At 37.4% G+C, this 16,191-nt stretch overlaps 1 protein-coding gene across 5 annotated transcripts in view; it reads left to right on the plus strand.

Moving 5' to 3' along the window:
• Positions 1-16,191, plus strand: part of kcnab2.L (potassium channel, voltage gated subfamily A regulatory beta subunit 2 L homeolog) — a 127,345-nt gene that overhangs the window by 18,148 nt on the left and 93,006 nt on the right. For 4 of the 5 annotated variants that reach the window (XM_018224405.2, XM_018224408.2, XM_018224407.2 and 1 more), the window contains 1 exon segment: positions 15,493-15,612. In XM_018224405.2, the coding sequence (XP_018079894.1) occupies positions 15,536-15,612 (77 nt within the window). In that variant the 5' untranslated portion in view covers positions 15,493-15,535. 5 annotated transcript variants of the gene reach the window in all.

Raw genomic sequence — 16,191 nt, forward strand, 5'->3', positions numbered from 1 at the left:
TATATATATATATATATATATATATATATATATATATATATATATATATATATATATATATATATATATATATATATATATATATATATTTTAATGGAGAGTTTTCTGGGTTCTGCTTGTTTATATTATTTCATAAGTTTAAACACACAATGTTTGGGGCTTTACATTCAAGATACCCCTGGCATTCATAATTATCTTATTTTATCTTTGTGCCAAGGACAGATACAATGTAAGATGCTGTAAAGTAGTAGAAGTGGTGAGATGATTTTAGAAATGACATTAAACCTGCTGAGTTTAGCAAAGATTTGCCGTTTGGTAGCATTTTAATTCATTCAGAAATATATGGTTTTCTGGGGGCAACTTACTGTTAGGAGCATTTTTTTGCCCTTGCAAAAGGCTATCAAACAATATTAATACTCTCCACCCAAAAAATGCCCCTTAAGTGAAAAGCATAAACTGAGAAATAAGATAGAATTTAACACAAGTGCCAAATTTAGTTGAAAGGGTTTAGATGGAAAAAAGAACACAAAGAAAATATATATTTAGAGTGTACACCACATTTGTTCCCTAAACGCATTTGTTCCCTAAATGTTTAGCAAAACATATCTCAACCATAGACACCAGTGATTTGTTATTATATTATAGCCATACTGTCATGACAAAAAAAGGTACAGTGCACAATTTGCTTTACCAGATAATTGGATTAAGGGGTTGTTCGCCTTTATAATAACTTTTAGTATAATGTGTAGAGCAATAGTCTTAGACAATTTGCAATTGGGTTTAATGTTATATTATTTGTGGTTTTTGAGTTATTTAGTTTTTTATTCAGCAGCTCTACAATTTGCAATTTTAGCAATCTGGTGGCTAGGGTCCAAATAAACCTAGCAACAATGCCTTGATTTGAATACAAGACAGGAATATGAATAGGAGAGGGCCTGAATTGAAAGATGAGCAATAGCAATACATTTGTAGCCGTACTGAGAACGTGTTTTGTAAATGGGGTCAGTGACCCCCATTTGAAAACTAGAGAGAGTCCGAAGAAGAAGGCAAATAATTAAAAAACTGTCAAAAAAATTAATAATGAAGACTAGAATTGGCCATTCTATAACATGCTAAAAGTTGTCTTAAAGGTGAACCAACCCTTTCAGGTTACATTTCAGAAATGAAAACCACAATATTGTATTGCATATGAATTTAGAGGTAACATTATTAAAGGAATAATACATTGCCTAATAAACCAATGGTTTAACTGGAAAAAAAGAACACAAAGAAAATATATATTTAGAATGTACACCACATTTGTTCCCTAAATGCTTAACAAAACATATCTCAAGCATAGACACCAGTGATTTGTTATTATATGATAGCCAGACCATCTACACAAAAAAAGATACAGTGCACAATTTGCTTTAACAGATAATTGGATTAAAGGGGCTGTTCACCTTAAGGGTAAGGGCACACTCTAAGATTCCGGGAGATTTAGTTTGCCTGCAACAAATCGCCTTACCTTTGGGGCGACTAATCTCCCCGAAAAGCCTTCCCATCCGCTAGGATCTAAATCACCGGTGGGATGGCACTCTGAGCGATTCGTTTTCTGAAGTCACCCAAAGTTTCCTCGTGAGGCAACTTTGGAAAACAAAGCGCTCCGAATGCCATCCTGCCGGCTATTTAGATTCTAGCTAGCTGATTTCTCCCCGAAATCTTAGCCTGTGCCCTTACCCCTTATATTAACTTTTAGTTAGTTAATTAATTTGAATAAGAGACTGGAATATGAATAGGAAAGGCCTGAATATATAGATGAGTGATAAAAGGTAGCAATAACAGTACATTTGTAGCCTTACAGCGAAGTTTTGTAGATGGGGTCAGTGACCCCCATTTGAAAGCTAGAGAGAGTCAGAAGAAGAAGCCAAATAATTCAAAAACTGTCAAAAAAAAATAATGAAGTCTAGAATTGGCCATTTGACTTAAAAGTGAACCACCCCTTTCAGGTTACATTTCAGAAAAGAAAACCACTATACTGTAGTGCAGGGATCCCCAACCTTTTGACCCCATGAGCAACATTCAGAAGTAAAAGCAGTTGGGGAGCAACACTAGCATGAAAAATGTTCCTGGGGTGCCAAATAAGGGCTGTGATTGGCCATTTACTAGCCCCTATGAGGATTGTAAACCTACATTGAGACTCTGTTTGGCAGTGCACCTGGTTTTTATCAACCAAAACTTGCCTCCAAGCCTGGAATTCAAAAATAAACAACTGCTTTGAGGACACTGAGAGCAACATCCAAGGGGTTGGAGAGCAACATGTTGCTCACGAGCTACTGGTTGGGGATCACTGCTGTAGTGCATATGAATATATAGGTACTATTATTAAAACAATAAAGGAATAATACATTGCCTAATAAACCATTGCTGATCTTTAGCAAGAGTGTTGCAAGTTGCAGAGGTCTTTTTAGTGCAGTGAAAAGCTTTTGCACGCAGAGCCAGAAATACCTGAATGAAGTTATATTAACCCTTAAGAATGCAGTAGTGAACCGAACTAGCCAGACCATGCTGCTTATCGCTTACTATTAATTATTACCCAGGCACGTATGTGTCCGGTAAAAATAAATGAGCCCAAGGGTAATTTGCACTATGAGCCTACTGCATCTAGTGGAGAACTGATTGGCAAATGATTCTGTAGGGCTGATATGTAGGGCTGAAATTAAGTGGAGATTGTAAAAGGAAGTATATTCTAGGGATGCGCCAAATCCACTATTTTGGATTCGGCCGAAACCTGAATCCTTTGCGAAAGATTCGGCCGAATACCGAATTGAATCCGAATCCTAATTTGCATATGAAATATGCATATGCAAATTAGGGGTGGGAAGGGAAACCTTTTTTACTTCCTTGTTTTGCGACAAAAAGTCATTCAATTTCCCTCCCAGACCCTAATTTGCATATGCAAATTATGATTCGGGTTCGGCCAGGCAGAAGGATTCGGTCGAATCCGAATTCTGCTGAAAAAGGCCGAATCCCGAACCGAATCCTGGATTCAGTGCATCCCTAGTTAGTATATTCTGTCTGTAAGTGACAGCTAGGGAACAGTAAATTGGACCATTGTGTACCTAAGATGGATTTATACAAGAGGCACTCAGAAGAAAAGTTTAGGTAAATTATAGTAGCATATGGAACGTATAATGTCAAGTGTGGAGAGAGACTATACTTGGGAATATATAACTGAAAGCTATAAAATTGCTTTGCCAAGGTTGGTGTCTTTGCTATAGTGTGCAGAATATATACAATAATGGATGTACTGTTCTTATCTGTAAGGTTGATCAGAGGGTATATAAGATCTAGAGTGGAGGGTGCAGTCAGTGGCTTTGTTATTAGTGTGAAGGGCGTTACACAGTGGAGAAGAGCATACTAATTGTGTGAAGGTCATTTAGTTCTTTGTTATAGAAATTATGAATATGCAATTTAAGTAGCTGTTGAAGTGTTTCAGGGTCATGGAGACCTTGAATCCTAGGTACATATTTGCAGTATTAATATGGATGATGCTGAAGCTGAAATAATGGTGAAAACAATGCCTTTTGTATGTCTTCGTATTATGCTCGGTATTGCTGGCTGCCCAGGTCCGAACTAACAACAATTGAGCCTGTACAGGTCCGAACTAACAACAATTGAGCCTGTACAGGTCCGAACTAACAACAAAGGTAAAAAACAAATCAATGTTAAATGACTGAAAGTAAAGTAAAGTAAAATGAGTAACAAGGTACTTAACATAATACTGACATAACAAAACTGACCTTTTATATTGTTGTGTCATTTTCTGCTGCATTTTAATGACTCGTCAACCTGAATCAGACCCCCCTCCCAATCCACTCCCAACCAGACCCAGCAAGGCACCTCCTATAAATAGACCCATGTTTGACCCACCCCTGTCTCTGATGTCATGAAGGGGGCAGGCACATGCCTATAAATAGAGGCTGCTGGATGCAGACACCAACCAGTAAGATCATGGAAGGAAGAGCTCAGCCTGACCCTGTCCGCGATCTGCAAATCCTGTGGGAATGACTGCTTAAGCTTGCCCAACCCGTGGGTCCCGCAAGTTTTGTTCTGGGCTGCTCAGCTCTAATTCACATACTGTTGGGGGCAGATTTATATAGGGTCAAATATCGAGGGTTAATTAACTCTCGATATTCGACTGCCGAATGTAAATCCTTCAAATTGCAGTTTAGAAGGTGCACACCCAAAAACAAATGCTGAGGTGCTAATACCGAGGGGGGCCGCCCAAAGAAGCCTCCTAACATGTATCGGCTCAAAAAATTTAAGGATTTAAGGATTGCAACACTCTTAAAGATACCAAAATAATTTTATTAGACACTTACCTACGCGTTTCGACCACATGAGTGGTCTTCATCAGGGGCCAAATATTAAACAATTACAAAAAAGTACTTTTTTGTAATTGTGTAATATTTGGCCCCTGATGAAAAAGTGTCTAATAAAATTATTAATATTATAAATTTTTTGAGCCGAATGCAAATCCTTCGACTTCGAATATTGAAGTCGAAGGATTTACCGCAAATAGTTTGATGGAACGATTACATTTTCTTGTAAGATAAAAGAAAGGAATACAAAGGGTCATGGCACCCCAAACAGGTGGTGGATTTGACAAGAAAAATATTAAAACATGAGGTCTTCTGAATATTTACTCATAGCACCAGATTACCTAAAGGGATGAATTCAGATTTTGATGTGCGCGCTCTCTCTCTCTCTCTCTTCTCTCTCTTCTCTCTCTCTCTCTCTCTCCCTTTTCCTGTCTAAGCTGAGAGCAATAATGGGGCAGAATTTCGTTCTCATTCTTTAATAGAAATGTCTTTTGTATATTTTTTTTATCGGTGTATGGTCACAAATACTTGAGACATTCATTCTGCGTATTAGGGATAGTTTTGTATACAGATGTATTTGGGACAAATATATATCATAATATTAGAAACTGCATTCTGTACATTTTAACAAGCAATCTGTCTCCCAAATGTATAACATCCATGTAACAGTCACAGTTATGTGTAATGTTACTTACAGAATGAATTGTGTAAAAAAAATCTTGTACATAATGGTGTAACCAACTAGTGCATGCCAAGCTAGATTTTAATGACAAAATAGATGTTTTTGATAGAAAGCAAGATTTTATAGCACAGGATTCATTCCACAAAATAAAAACTCAGGCCAGATTGTTTCCTATGCATTAGGGATGATGCAGCCATGTGGAGCAGAGCTGGTAACTTTTCATCTTGTTTGCATACCTCCCAACTGTCCCGTTTTAAGAGGGACAGTCCCTCTTTTGACAGCTCAACCTGCAGTCCCTCATTTGTACTGGAAAGTCCCATTTTTCTCTGCACTGAACAAGCCAGAAAAAGAAACCGTTTCTAACTTTTGGCAGCACAGAAAACAGACAGCACAGAACAGCCACAACAGAGGATAAGATACAATTCAAATGTATCTAAATAAGCAATCTAGATAAGCAAATAAGTAATTGTAACAATAAAAGATAACAGGTCCCTTGGGAAAAGTTAGACTCACAGCTGAAAGGACAATTCACCTTCTCATTAGCAAAACTGTAATAATAGAAAAAAACACAGAAATATGTTCAAACTTTTATAACCTGGTAATAAGGAGATGTGGCCACAAAAATGGCCGTGGTCCTAAAATTTTTCTACTCGTGGATACTTTTTTGTCCCTCTTTTTATTTCCAAAATGTTGGGAAGTATGTGTTTGTTATAGGGCAATGAGATTTGTTCTTATTGATTCAGTAATGTGTCTGACCATATTACTTCATAGAATGGATATTTTATCTGTTTTGTGAAACAAAGTTTTCATTTTGTTGATCGAATTAATCCGTTACTTTCTGTCACAAAAATCTATTTTGTCATTAAAATGTTGCTTGACATGCACTAGTTAGTTACACCATTATATATTCTTTTACACAATTTATTCTGTAAGTAACTTTACACATAACTGTGTCTATTACATGGACGTTGTACATTTGTGAGACAGATTGCTTGTTAAATACAGAATGATATTATGATATCCTTTTGTGCACAAACCAGATTTTATGCTCATTCCTATTTTGTATATTTTTATCTGTGTATATGGGCACAAATACTTATGTACCATGAGAGACATTCACTCTGTGTACTAGGGAAATTTTTGTATATAGAAAGTATTTGGGACAAACGGCACTTCATACTTTGCAGCCACCAGTCTGTATGATCATGTTTATCTAATTTGTTAGTGATTATTATCTTATGTATAGTACACAAAAGTTTTCTTCCAGGCATTAGGCCATCATGCATACCTAGTACAACAAATTAGGAAACAATGGTGAAGGCAATCAACACTTTGTAATTAACTAGAAATGATCCCTATTCTCTTTTTAGAAACAGCTTTTGTTGCATTGTTCAGCGACAATGCTAAACTAGGATTCCTGGGTCACATTACATTATAAAACACATTCGGATTAAATGGCACAGTGGAAGAATCCATTGTCATTTGGATTTCAGCAACCTCTTTTTTTTTTAGATGTTTGCTGAAAGAAAAGCTGCTGAAATTTGTGCAAAGTGTATTCACAAGTTTAGTATCAATGTTTTTGCCTTGATAACGCCAGACGTTCCTGGTTAGAGCAGAAATGCATCAAATCTGACATGCTTTGATTTTTGGTAAGTTTGCTTGTTTGCTGTTTGCTTTCCTTTACATGTATCAGAAGATAAAGGGGCTTTCAGTATAAAACGAAAAAGACAAGAAGGCAGTCAGCTTTAACCTCAACATGTTATGTTAAAAAAAATGCCCAGTGCTGGCTTTGCAAAGAGACTTTGTAGCCTGACTGCATCTTGTTTGTGAAAGTACAGTATCTGTTATCCAGAATGCTTGGGACCTGGGATTTTCTAGATCAGGAATATTTCTGTAATTTGGATCTTCGTACCTTAAGTCTACTAGAAAATAATTGAAACATGAAATAAACCCAATAGGCTGTTTATGCTTCCAATAAGGTTTAATTATATCCTAGTTTCCAGGGACAATGTACTGTTTTATTATTACAAAGAAAAAGTAAATACTTCTTAAAAATTTGGATTATTTGGATAAAATAAAGTCTATGGGGAGATATTTTTGTAATGCAGAGCTTTCTGGATAACAGAACCCATACCTGTATTTGCCTGTATCTGATATAATCGGGATCCAATAGATCAAATCTGGCAAGTGAGATGTAGCCACACGTGTCTAAAATTGATGTAACCGATATTAGAAAACTGATCTATAAACCAAGTGAAATATTAAGCTCACGGCACAACACGGCAGTCATAAGGGAATGCTACACGTTGCATGTTTCAACTTGCTAGATAAAATTTATTTTGTAATCTTTTGTTTCAATTGAAATATTCTGACTGCCAGATGTACGGTAGGTACATAAAAAGACACAAGCCACTTGACTTGATCAGAATTTAGACTAGCACAGGGGGGATCAAAATGCTGGTTCAGTCCTTAGTTTTTGATTCTGAATTTCGGAGTCTTATACCATTACAGCAAGTTTGTCTATGCAGCCATGTGCTTAATTATATAGTGGAGGCAGCAGCCTACTAGCAACTGTGGTAGTAGTCATTTTTTCCCCATTGTAAATTATATAAAACCTTATTAGCAGTGCAAAAATAATATACTGTTGCAAAATAATATAGCACAGGGAATTAACAGTTCTGATGGAATTTACCAGCCATAACTGTTTCTTAATAACTAGCTGCAAAAGCATGGAAAATGTAATTATACTAATAATAATTTCTACAGAGCTGCATATTCCCTAGTCACTTTATTGTTAGAATATCCAAATGAATTAATTGCATGTGTACCTTGCTGAATACCATTTAGGTAATATGTATGTAATACATGTGTGGGTATTCATATCCGTAATGCTTCTGACCAGGGCTATTCCGCATAAGGGGTTTTACATTCATTTGGATCACCATTCCTTAAAGGGTGGTTAGGGTTTAAGTTAACTTTTTGTCTGTTATGGAAAGGCCAAATGTAAAAACTTTTCAATTGGTCTTCATTATTTATTTTTTATAGTTTTTAAATTATTTGCCTTCTTGTGACTTTTTCCAGCTTTCAAACTAAACCAAACTAAAAATAAATGCTCCGTTAGGCTACAAATTATTATTGTTATTGTTACTTTTTATAACTAATCTTTATGTCTGATCCTCTTCTCTCGAAAAAGTTGCGGTGGAAAAGTTTTGACCATGCCCATTTGTGATTACACCCCCAAAATACCATGTCCATTTCACAACTTTTGGCAGGTTGTGGATAGTTTGAACACATTTCTAGGAGTTTTAGGGTCATGTTTTATTAATAAAAAAGATATGCTATTTAAGTTGCACGTTTCAGTTCTCCAAGGGACCTGCTTATCTTAAATAGTTACAATTGTATCTTTGCTTATCTTACATTATTACATATGTATATTTGTGCAGACTCTGTGTATTCTGGGCTGTCTGCCAAAAAAAACCTTATTTAATAGAATTTTTAGAAACTTTGTATCTTTTTCTGGTGTCAGTACAAGTGATCAAAGAGAAACTTTGGACATTTAAATAAGAATCCAGGACTTCAAACGGAGCTGGCAAAACCGGGACTGTCCCGTGAAAAGGGACAGTTGGAGCTGCACAATCAGGCAATTATCTGATTCTGACCATCCAACCATTTTAAGAAACCTCTTATGTAGCTGTCTTGTTTAAAATTAGCTTTCCATTTACTTTGCTTTAAGCACTTGCAGGCAATGCCTATACCATCAAGTTGCAGACACTATAGGCAATGGCACATGGTAAGATTTGTTGCCGGTGTTAAATTTATACTATCATGGACAAACTCCCAAAGATGCCATTCCCTTTAACATTTGAATTGGTGCACGTGAATTATATTACTTGTGGGGATTCGGCTTATCCACGGGAAATTGTCTGCCTTCACATTTTCCCGCAATTCACTGAATCGTCACGAGTAATGTAATCGTAATATTAGTGATGGGGTGGCCCATCTCTTATAGGCAGATTTGTCACCTATAGTAAAAATGCGCTGCTGTGGGTGACAAATCTCTCAAAAGTACCTTCGCCTTTGCCAACATTTGAATTGGCGCAAGATAATTGTGTTACTTATGGTGATTCGGCTTATTTGCAGTAAGAAATCACCACGAGCAATGTAATTTACTTGTGCCGATTGAAATTTTAGGGAAGGGCATGCCGTTCTCTGGAGACTTGTTACCCGCGGTAGCGCAATTTTTTCAAAAATTTACCATGTGCCATTTCCCTTAATGCTCGAAACTGTTAAACTGTCAGTTTTTTCATACAATATGTTACCGCACAAAATGGTGTAGCCCATGTAGGTGGTACCCATGGGGGACAATTTCCAGCACTGAAGAATTAAAACTTCCACATGCTCTCTATTCACCTGTAATCTTTTTTAAAGGCACATTCATAGCCCAAAAACTAAGGGGCCTATTTACAATCAAATCTTGCTTTTTTCCCCCCCCCCCACAAATCACTTAAAATATATATTTCTAATTTTCTTAAGTTCTAAAAATTAGAGATGTATTTAATGAAAAAACCATGAAAACCTTTACCAGATAAATGTTGTCAATGGGAGCTGTGCTGATCCTATTATACCCGTTCTAAATCAATTTTGACTTTTAGAGGTTTTTGGGGTTTTTTTTGTTGCTAGAAATTGTCAGAAAAGCACAGTTTTTTGGGCTATTTGTATTTTTTGCTGTATTATTCAGATTCATTTTCCAGTCGTACTTTTTTTAATTCTGATTTTTAATATAAATCTCACGACACTCGTAATTTTAGAGTTTGTGAGTTTAGTCATGGTTCCAAAAACCTCTAAAACCACTAAAATCTGACCTTTGATAAATAGTATATTAGTATACTCTTGCATAAATTATTGAAGTCTTGCTTATTCATTTTTTATTTTGTGGGGGGTTTATTTCAATGCAAGCTTTCATCTCAATTCACCTGTAGACTGGTCTTCAAAATAGTAACCAGCGTGTAGTCATTCCTTTTAATTTATGGAGTTGAGTTATTGATATCATTTAAGACTTCAAAGGAAACTGCAGCATCCTCAGTTCATGAATAATTTTCAGCTTTGCATGACAGGAGGGATCATCTCAAGTGAGTCTTTGGTTCCGTGGCTGATGCAAACGCAGTAAAAGCTCAGTGGTGTCATGCTGCATAGGCTCTGCAAATAGCGAATTCCTTTTTTTATAGTTACTTCTAAAGTGTCATTGCTAGGCCACAGAATTTGAGTAGCCATAGGTTGTAAATTTTTACGTATCATTTTTTTTTATCAGATGATGCATTTGGTTGAAAAGTGCTCATAGCGTCATGTAGAAAACTTGCAGGGAAATATTGTTCCTTGCCTCTTAGGATTTTGCCTTCCACTCTCCTGGTGACATCGCTAGCCATTACTGGCCGGCCTGTGCCCAGATCCACTTGGACATTTGCAAGTGCAGTGCACATGGACCATTGAGGGGACAGCTGTAATTTTCTTCTTTGAAAATGAAGGATAGTAAATGTATATGAAGGATAGTAAATAAGGGATCCTGTACTGTTATTTAATGTGTGTTGCTGTTGAAGTTTCTCTTTAAGTAATTTGTAGGCATATGTAAACTCAAAACTTGACCTGTATTAGCTGTAATTTTTGCTTTAGTAGTCTTATCATTGCAGCTAGTAAGCTGGTTTAGTGTTGATATAGCTTTCTGTTTAGGTTTCCTTTGATTTAGGACACTGCTTTTAAACAGGACATGCAACCTGGAAAAGGTGACTATATTTATGTAACCACTAGATGGTGGTGAAGTGTTACAATTTAGAAATGTAGATTCTGCAGATGCAAAATGTTGTTAGTAGAGGGCTGGACTGCGCATTGAATTTATTGGCACTGAGTGTTGTAATTTTTTTTTATTCTTGAATTGTTGTATATTGTCAGAGAGAAGCAGCTTCTTGGTGTGTGTGTGTGTGTGTGTGTAAATATTTGGAAAGATGTCGATTCTGCGGATGCAAAATGATTGTTGTCAGTAGAGGGCTGGACTGTGCATTGAATGTATTGGTGCTGATTGCTTAAGTGAGTGTTGCAATTCTTTTTTTGTATTCTTGCATTGTTGTATATTATCAGATTGTTAATATATAGATATATATATATATAGATATATCTATCTATCTATCTATCCTCATAGCACAAAGAGTGTATGAATATGTATATACTTGTCTGTTTAAAAGCAAACATTTTATTGGATGCTATGAGTTATTGCTCCTGGGCAAACTTTGAGTGTTTTTATTACATATGGAGTTAAAAATGTTAGTTGCATAACGATAGAGGGGGCAGATCCGGTGGTCAAGGGGTGCCCTGCGGTTCTTGCAAAAAACATAGGTGACCCACGATTTTACATACTTCGCAGGTGATTTTGTGCCTGTGCATCTGAAGATATGCCACTGACACCAGCGCTGTAAAGCCATTTGTTTTTGAGAACCTTTTCAATGCCCCATGATCACCGATATACACATGCAGGTGCATTTATGCCACTTAAACTATTTTATGCGAAAATCAGTTTGTTGCCTATTTGTTCTACGCTCTCAGAGTTGTGAGTTGTGAGCCTGCCACTCAACAGGCTCCTTCCAAGGACAATCACCTGATATTGGTCTGCACCAGTTTGGGTAAAGCTGTGCATGATGGATTATTCAATTGTTTCCCTATTTAAAAAGGAATTTGGGGAATTGTACTTTTCCTTTTCTCAATCCAGCAAATTAGTTAGCTAAAACTGGGCAAATCTACACCTTTGTTAACTTATTTTCAGATTGTTCACCAGGAATAAAGACTTTTTTTCAATTTTTTTTTTTATTATTTTTTTACAATTTTTTCCAAAATTGAAGTTTAAAGTTTAATGTTCCTGTCTTTGGTATTTCAGTCTGGCAGCTCAGCAATCCAAGTGCAGATTTTGAATGGTTACAATTTGCTACAATAGTTGATACCCATTTATTGTACAGCGCTGTAGGATATGTTGACGCTTTATAAATACGTGACAAATAGGTTTCATATCATGACTACAGCTCCAGATTTATTTGCGGCACTGCCCAAGTCATGCTGCCAAGCCCCCTGCTCTCTGTTCATACCCACATTTTTACATACACACAACTATTGTACTGGTATTCATATCTCACTTACCATTAACCAACAGGTTCAATCACACTGGTTACCCTCGCTGTATGTCTCTCTTTTAGAATGTAAGCTTTCACAAGCAGGACCTCCCTCTATTGTCGCCTAACAATATCCAATTGTAACTGGGAATCAATTTTGGTGAAATGCTTTGATGTGTATGTAAAAAGTTTGGTCTTGTAAGTGTATCCTTTCACTGTGTAAAGTGCTATGGGGAATGATGGCGCTATATAAATAGTCATGGCCCCTATATTGCCCCTTTAGCTACTCTGTTGGTGTCCAGCGTATGTGCATGAAGCATTTGCATAGGAGGAAGGTCTTCTTTTTTCTCTCCACTCTGATGACTGATTTTCTCAAATGTCCAGTGGCAACATGGGGTATTTAAAAATATTTAAAAAAATTATTGTATATTCATCTGAGGTCCACCCCCAAGAAGCTGCTGCCCTTGGAACATGTTCACAGGTGCATACATAGAAAATAGAGCTTTCCTGAAGAAGGGACTCAAGAATCCCTCCAAAAGTATGCTTTGTGAAATCGACTATAAAAGATATTCGGCTTGATCATTGGCTTTCATGGTACTACTCTCTGCAGTCATTGTATGGTATGGTTGTGCTTGGCAACCTGGATATTGGTTATTTTTTCTTTACATGTAGTTGGCCAAATTAAGCCATCCACTGTGGCGGATATTGGTAACTTGCCCACAAAGTGGTTAATTATTGTCACGGTAACCCTTATTTGACTGGATATATTTTAATGTTCAAGGCAAATTTGGTGTCTGTCAAAATGGAGTTTAAATTGAAAATGGGGGTGCCGTCCACTCTGTTGTGAAGTATATGTACTGGTTCTGCAATGATCGGATTTCTTCCAGCCAAGAAGTTCTAACAATGCCCATGATTCTTCTTCGTCAGTCTCTGTTAATCACATGCAAGGCATTGTGGGAACTGCAGTTTTGGCTCAAGTAGAGCTCACTATTGATACAATGTTTCAGCAGTACACAGTCATATAGTAACCCATGATGCATTTGGTGTCAGGGACCTGCATCACTTTGCAGATGCATCACAATGTTATGTATGACACAAGCCTAATGGTTGTTTTTAGAGATATTTTAAGTAAAGCGATCAAAGTGCTAAATATAATAAGTCTTGGTGAAAAAAGTTAAAGGGGTTGTTCTCCTTCCAAACACTTTTTTCAGTTCAATTGTTTTCAGACTGTTCCCCAGAAATAAAGACTTTTGCCACTTACTTTCCATTTTTTAAATATTTTTCAAAATCTGTTTAAAGGGGAACTCTGGCTTCCAAAATAAAATTTGATAATACAGAAGCCCCTAATATAACCATCACAGTTACCGGTTTATTTAAAACGGATGAATAAATGCCATTTTCTATGCTGAAATCCAGCTGTTTAACAGTTCTTCTCTTTCTGCATCATTTGAAATCCTGGCAGGGAAGGAGGGACTAAACATTGATGTTACAAATTGTAACAACTTCTCCACAGCTTACAGACAGCATGCAGGAACTACATAACCCACAATGCATTGCACTGTGATGTTCCATTCCTTATTGAAATGACATGTGCAGGGAATTATGGGGTTTGGAGGATGCAGGCTGAGGACAGCTGTCTATTGATATAAAGAAACAGTAATCAGCCAGCTCAGCAAAGTAGTCAGAGAGATCAGAAGGATAGCAGGGGGCTAGGCTTAGGGAACTGTTCCAAACCATTACAAATCATGAAAGTCTGCATATTTTTAATTGATGTATATTGCAAAGTTGCTTGAAATTGTGTTTACTTTTCAAAAAGCTCAAGTTATGTTTTTGTGGAGTTCCCCTTTAATGTCCCTTTCACTGGTGTTTGAGACGCAGACTCTAAACTGTTACATTTTTCCAACATTTAGTTGATAAATTTTTCAGCATCTCTGAGTATTGGCAACTATTGTATCAATTCTAACAGCTGCCTTTTATAAAACTCGGGGATTCTGCTCAGTAGGGACACAGATAAGAAATGTATCAATTTGCAACAGTTTACAGGGTCGGTGACCCACACATAGAAAATAGAAAGTCATTGAAAAAAGTCTATTTTTGGTGAACTCTGAAACCAACTGGACTGAAAAAAAGTTTTGGAAAGTGAACAACCCCTTTAAAGGGATACTGTCATGGGAAAATTTTTTTTTTCAAAATGAATCAGTTAATAGTGCTGCTCCAGCAGAATTCTGCACTGCAAATCCATTTCTCAAAAGAGCAAACACATTTTTTTATATTGAATTTTGAAATCTGACATGGGGCTAGACTTATTGTAAATTTCCCAGCTGCCCCAAGTCATGTGACTTGTGCTCTGATAAACTTCAATCACTCTTTAGGGCTATTCCACACGGGGAGATAGCGACGCATTTGCGGTCGCAGTGACAAAGCGCCGCGACAGTCGCCGCGACCGGCGCAGGCGACAGTTTTGTATGGGCGCCTATGTAAAAACGCCTGTGCTAACCACACGAGGCGATGCGCTTTTCAACAGTCGCCTGAAAATGCCTCGCCAGGCTTTTTCAGGCGACTGTTGAAAAGCGCATCGCCTCGTGTGGTTAGCACAGGCGTTTTTACATAGGCGCCCATACAAAACTGTCGCCTGCGCCGGTCGCGGCGACTGTCGCGGCGCTTTGTCGCCGCGACCGCAAACGCGGCGCTATCTCCCCGTGTGGACTAGCCCTAACTGGTGTACTGCAAGTTAGAGTGATATCACCCCCCTCCCTTTTTCCCCCCAGCAGCCAAACAAAAGAACAATGGGAAGGTAACCAGATAACAGCTCCCTAACACAAGATAACAGCTGCCTGGTAGATCTAAGAACAACACTCAATAGTAAAAACTCATGTCCCACTGAGACACATTCAGTTACATTGAGAAGGAAAAACAGCAGCCTGCCAGAAAACATTTCTCTCCTAAAGTGCAGGCACGAGTCACATGACTGGGGGCAGCTGGGAAATTGACAAAATGTCTAGCCCCATGTCAGATTTCAAAATTGAATTTAAAAAAATCTGTTTGCTCTTTTGAGAAATGGATTTCAGTGCAGAATTCTGCTGGAGCAGCACTATTAACTGATGCGTTTTGAAAAAAACATGTTTTCCAATGACAGGATCCCTTTAAGAACTTCTATAACAAACAGTGTATTACAATATAGCTACGTGCCTGGTGCCTAGGTGTGGATGCAAATACAAAAGAAACTTCTTAAGCATTTGATTTTCACATTTATTTTTTCTCCTGTTCACATTTTTACTTTTTCTATTTGATTGTGTAGACCGTGACCAAATACAGAGAGCACAGCACTTGAAGCTGGCTCCATGTATCCAGAATCGACCACAGACTCTCCCGCTAGACTTTCGTTGCGTCAGACTGGCTCTCCCGGCATGATTTACAGGTAAAACATCGTCGGCACTCAAACAGGCATAGATCAGTCTCTTTTTTTGGAAGTTAGTCTGGGGGTCTATAAGCTTTTCCTTGATCATTAGCTTATATATGCATAAACTGAAAAATATTCATTTTGGAGACTTATTTTTAGGTTTTGTTTTCCTGGATGGGACATTCCAAAAGTTTACCAAGAAAATAATGTAAAAGGCAGCTAATACAAGCTGTGGAGGAATATGTATCACATTCAGTATAATAGTGTTGAGTACAGCCTTTTTGCTGCTGAATTACTCCTAATTTCAACTTTCTGGGGATGCCAATGATTGAAGCTCAACAACTTGAGGGCAAACAATCAGAGACTCTGATAGCAGGATGTTCAATTTCTAAAGATTAATTCCTTAATTTATATAATTGTCCTTATTTACAAAAGATTTGGATACTAGTGCTGTAGCCCCCTTAGGATATACTGACAAATCACTTGCCTCTGGCATCAATGAAGCCATCACTTGGCTAAATTCAGCACAAGGTAGGTGCTGTGGGTGTAACGCATCCTATCAACACTTTCCAGATACGGGCAGTATGTACTTGTACA

This window comes from Xenopus laevis, chromosome 7L (assembly GCF_017654675.1).
Source record: "Xenopus laevis strain J_2021 chromosome 7L, Xenopus_laevis_v10.1, whole genome shotgun sequence".
NCBI classification, from domain to species: domain Eukaryota; kingdom Metazoa; phylum Chordata; class Amphibia; order Anura; family Pipidae; genus Xenopus; species Xenopus laevis.